Raw genomic sequence first — 4770 nt, 5'->3', positions numbered from 1 at the left:
GAGTATTTCTGTGTAAATAATGCTATTTGGGCTCATATTATTCATAACTATATCTTCATGGCTTGATAGCTCTTGTGATAACTTCTGAATATGTGTTTATTCTTTCTCTTTATAGTACATTGGATGGATGAAAGAGAAAAAAATATGAATATTTATTTATGCCCAGCGTTCATTTGACACCCTCTCCAGGTGGGATAATGGTACCCTCAGTACTGCTTACATGAAGGCATTAAAACCAAATCGAGTCTCATTCATCGCACAGTAAGAGTTCCAAATATATTATGGTATGTTGGGTCCAACAGATAATAGTCAAACTTCAACTTACTTTAAGAAAACATACACCCACACAGAATCCAAGGAAAAGGGAGTCATCAACTCAAACCACTATCTCACTCATGGTGGGATCAACCCAAAGAGCCCAAGTGCATCACGTATTATTTCACTACAAAAATGGTATATATGAAAAACAAGCAACAAAGTATATATACAGTTGTAACATACAATCTAAACTCCTTGAGAAAGAAAAGAATGCTCAGTTTATCAGTTTTACATTCTCCGTATGTCAGGTTATTCCTGTATTTCGCTATCCTCCTAAAGCATGTAAGGCATATATTGCTATTAAAATGTTCTAAACGTGCCGGTCTTCTTGCTGACAGTAAACAAGTGTGATATTTCATATCATTATGTGATGTTCATTGGTAGCCCGTGTTAGTGGTTAATTTTATATGTTATTATGCTTAACTCATGCAAATGAGCAATTTAGATTAGCGAGGATGGTGGAAAATGTTTACCGGAGCAATAAATAGGGTTAGTCGGAGAGTCACTGCATCATAAACACTTTGACACACGGGTTGTTAAAAAGGGCAAGGGAAAAAAAAGTACATTTAGCACTGATTTTAATAGTGACTGATGTCACTATAACAAACATTTATGTTCACACATTACATGAAAATGTATGAGGATGTGTAATGTAATGATTGGTAGGCAAAGTAAAAGTCGTAAAAAGGCATGGGATGCAGTTGACTGGACCTCCAAAATGCATCAGTTCTTCTCCCAAGCAACTGCACATCCATCCCTCTCCAGCTAAATAATTCCTGCTTCCACACTTTGATCCCGTGCCAAAGTCAGGACAGGAAGCACAGCTGCATTGCTTTGCTTCTTGTCTTTTATAACGCTGCATTAATGCAATGCATTAAACACTGCATTGTTGTTTTTTTATCCACCAAAACTAAAACACGGACTTGTATTGAGAGTTTCATGTATTTTTTTAATGAAAACAGAGGTTATATTTCATACAAAGGATGATGTTGTTGTTCAACGTTCTGTCCATAGCTATAAATTTAGTGAATTTATTTATTATTTTAATTTTAATCTCTGGTACTGCAGGAGCAGAATAGCTTCTGGTCCACCTCCAGTCCGCTCGGCAACATCGCCGTAGCACATCCTAAAATCAGGCCTCCAAAATCTTAAAATAGTAAAATTACACAATTCCACCGCAGTAGGCAGTCATGCCTTTACACCGTCGTAAGTAAGTTGTGTCCTTTCCGATGCCAGATGGCCTCCTCACTTGTTGGCAAGCAGTGCTCGGCCCACAAGCATGAAGATCAACCCAGACACGAGCTCCAGGGGGACGCCGGCAGCAGCCACCATAAATGACAGACCATAGAGCACTGAAACCTGGGCATCAGAACATGTCTCCCCTCTTTCTTGCAGGATGTAGCTCTTCACATCCACCACCTCCATCCACAGCACGAAGAGCAGCAGAACGAAGAGGAACAAGCATGCTGTGGAGAAACACGTTGCTGTGTTAAAACCCCTTCCTATTCTTACTATTACCATGGCAGCACTGTTTACACCAACTGTGGTGATATCAACAGCTATTGAGGGAGTTATGTGCTAATGGGTGTGCAGGGTGTGTTTGTCATGTGACATCCATGAACAGCTGACTGCAACACACTACAAATACGCCACAAAATGTATGTCTTGAATCTTAAACCAGTGATTGGGTTCACCTTGAGTAAAACTGGCGCTCTTCACCGCGCACTAATGGGAAATCACTGCATTTGCCTACAGCCACGTACCAGCAATGATGAAGAAGACTCCTCCCAGCTTGTAGAGTTTATGGCTTATAAAGGGAACCCCACAGACCAAGAGGAAACTCCCAGCCAAGGCCGAGACCAATGCGAGGATTATGAACACTGTCCAGAAACCTCGAAACACTAAAAGAAATACAAACAGCATTCATTATTATCCGGTCCGTACAGGCAATGTGTAAGCTAGCGTGTCCTACTGGAAATATATGGTTTAGTAAGTCATCTTTTGTGCAAACATTGGCTTAAAGGTGCACCACCTGCCGTAGCGTCATAGATGGGATGAGGCACACGGCCAACTGCAACTGGAAGTGGGAAGAGGTATCCGTGGACACACACCTTGGATTTTGGTTGGTTTGCTGCAAGTGAAAGAAACACTGTAGATTCTCATAAGTGATTTCAAATGTACTTTTGTGGTATTCTTAAGTTATTACAAAAAAATGTTAAATTACAATCAAATATCAACAGCTGTGACTTTTTAAAATTGTACACTTTTTATAATATTGATATTTTATACAGTAATTATTGCATTTTTACTGGTTAAAGCTACAGTCCCATTGTGGAAGCCATATTAACGCATTCAATCACAGACATTTTTCAGTACCCAAATATTGACACAAATATTATTTACTTTTGTGACAGCTCAAATATAACAACTACACCAACATAAACAGCAGAAAAAGGGGTTGTTTACATTGAAATAACAATTTCTTTACAAATAAATCATCAACTTCTCTCTCACGTTCTCCTTTTGAATTTTTTTCAGTCCACAGGATCTCTGCTGAGCTTTCATCAAATGCACTTCTGCCCCCTAGTGGCAGTTTTGATGGCTTAAAATTGCTCTGAACTGAAATCCTTTAGTGGGGAGTTGTCTCATCACCTCTTAAAAGATGTATAAATGTTCTTTACGTCTTTGGTATGAATGAATTGTAGATGTCTTTAAGATTACTAATAATGTTTATTAATGTTGTGTGAATGTATTTATTTTGTTGTTTTTTCATTTTATTTTTATATTTCCTTTACTTATTGGTTATTTCATTTGTTTATTTTTATCTATATGTTTTCTTACCCCAAAACAGAACAATATTAGGCTGGTTTGAAAAGTCTTTCTACATACTGAAGAGCGTTGCAAGCACTGCATCTGTAGCAGGCTCCACTTGGAACACACAGCGCCAGAAAAATCCTTCGTGGTGGAGGGTGCGAGACGCAGGAGAGACGGTGACTGCTTTCACAAACTGACGAAGAATAAAAAGAAACAGGCTGACATCAGTTGTCAAAAAAAGAAATCTCTGCCAGTCAACACATGGCTGTGCTGCTGCTTGCTCAGAGGCCCCATGGCACTAGGAGCTACAGTACTTGGAAGATGCCAAGACATCCAATGTGGTTGTGATTGGGAGGTTTGTGCAGCTTGCAAAGTGAACCTATGAAACATGCATGCTTGTACTTTCCACTGGCTTGTCAAAAAACATGATCAATGACACATTGCAACTTTAATAGTTAGTCCCATTCTTACATTTTTCTGCATGAAAACGTTTGGATACCACTGCTCTTATGTAATTAGAACATCAGCATCAACATCATCAGATCATCAGCACATCTCATGGCGGCGTATGACTTTTATGCATCCCTAACTTTCCAACAGCAGAATTCCTGGAAGCTTTGAGTATGTAAACACAACTAAAGAAACAATTGAGGGCAATATTGACTGATGGTGATGACAATGGCGATTGTCCCTTGGATCATTTGTTGAATACACTCAAAATAGTCCATTTAATATTACATCAAATATTATGTATTGACTACAAAGTCTTGTAATCTTTGTTTTAATGGTCTCTAAATAACATCAATATGGAAAGTGAATGTTACACTGAAAACAAACACTGCTCAAACTATTTCTATATACATTTTGAGTCCTTCAACCAATGGTGACGTTAATAAACTGCCATCTTTTTGAATAAATGTCTTACCTCGGTCCCGTTGGCATCTTTATCTACTATTGTTGGCCATAGGTAAGATCCACAGTTGTCACTAGCCACCAACCAGTAGTCTGTCCCAAATGCCAAGAAGAAACACAGCGTCCCCAGTGCCCCAAATATCCCCCCGGCCAAGGCTGCTGCTCCCACCCTCATAGCTCCAGGCCAATGTCCTCTTCACAAGTACAGTATCTTCTCTACAGACACCTCGTCGTTCGTTGTTTGCCTGGCAGCCCTCTGCCCAACCCTAAACGAAACTCTCTGCGGGCCACTCCCGCGGCATGTCGGGGGGAAAGAAGCTCCAGTAACTAAAGAGGGCAGGTGGGGAGGGCGACTACAGTTATTTTAGGAAACATGTGTGTCCTCGTCAAATTACCCTTGGTGTGCCACGCATGTGTAAAGGCAACAAGGGCTGGTTGTGTGCCTTTAGAAGGAGGATGACAACCACGCCAGCATCTGGGACCGTAAAGTATTTGTTATGATGATGTGAGTCTTGGAAGGGCACGTTGAAAATGAATTAGACTGAAGACGTAAATGACCACAAATCTCCACAACAAGGCAAGGACACTTTGACAGAAGGTTGGACTCATTCCTTGTAACAGTTTATTGTTTTGTATCCTTGTTGTGAGTTTTCCTTCAGAAAGAAGCTCGAGAACATGTGTTTTATATGCGATACAGAGCAGGAATATGGTCATGAAATCAATATG

The 4770-nt window shown here is 40.0% G+C and overlaps 1 protein-coding gene across 2 annotated transcripts; it reads right to left on the bottom strand.

Annotated features, from left to right (window-relative positions):
- Positions 1-894: 894 nt before the first annotated feature.
- On the bottom strand, positions 895-4322 carry LOC131110470 (transmembrane protein 182-like). 2 transcript variants are annotated; one of them, XM_078788226.1, is made up of 5 exons: positions 4058-4322; positions 3208-3325; positions 2351-2467; positions 2082-2219; positions 895-1784 (listed from the first exon to the last, which is right to left on the bottom strand). In XM_078788226.1, the coding sequence occupies exons 1-5, from the start codon at positions 4217-4219 to the stop codon at positions 1564-1566; spliced, it is 756 nt and encodes a 251-aa protein (XP_078644352.1). In that variant the 5' UTR covers positions 4220-4322; the 3' UTR covers positions 895-1563. The 2 variants fall into 2 exon arrangements, with proteins under 2 accessions (XP_078644352.1, XP_057919620.2); XM_058063637.2 differs by having other exon boundaries at positions 896-1784; positions 2351-2449; positions 4058-4320.
- Positions 4323-4770: the final 448 nt, after the last annotated feature.

This window comes from Doryrhamphus excisus, linkage group LG22 (assembly GCF_037039965.1).
Source record: "Doryrhamphus excisus strain RoL-2023G ecotype Guam linkage group LG22, RoL_Dexc_Guam_v1.1, whole genome shotgun sequence".
Taxonomy (NCBI): Eukaryota; Metazoa; Chordata; class Actinopteri; order Syngnathiformes; family Syngnathidae; genus Doryrhamphus; species Doryrhamphus excisus.
Note: the sequence above shows the minus strand (reverse complement) of the source record. Positions and strands in the feature narration are given on the sequence as shown.

Excerpts from the sequence above, each read along its gene's own strand:
- LOC131110470 (XM_078788226.1), bottom strand. The coding sequence starts at position 4,219 with ATGAGGGTGGGAGCAGCAGCCTTGGCCGGGGGGATATTTGGGGCACTG. Across the intron at positions 3,326-4,057 it reads AAGATGCCAACGGGACCGAG|TTTGTGAAAGCAGTCACCGT; the intron begins GTAAGACATTTA and ends ATTCTTCGTCAG. Across the intron at positions 2,468-3,207 it reads AGTGCTTGCAACGCTCTTCA|TGTTTCTTTCACTTGCAGCA; the intron begins GTATGTAGAAAG and ends GAGAATCTACAG.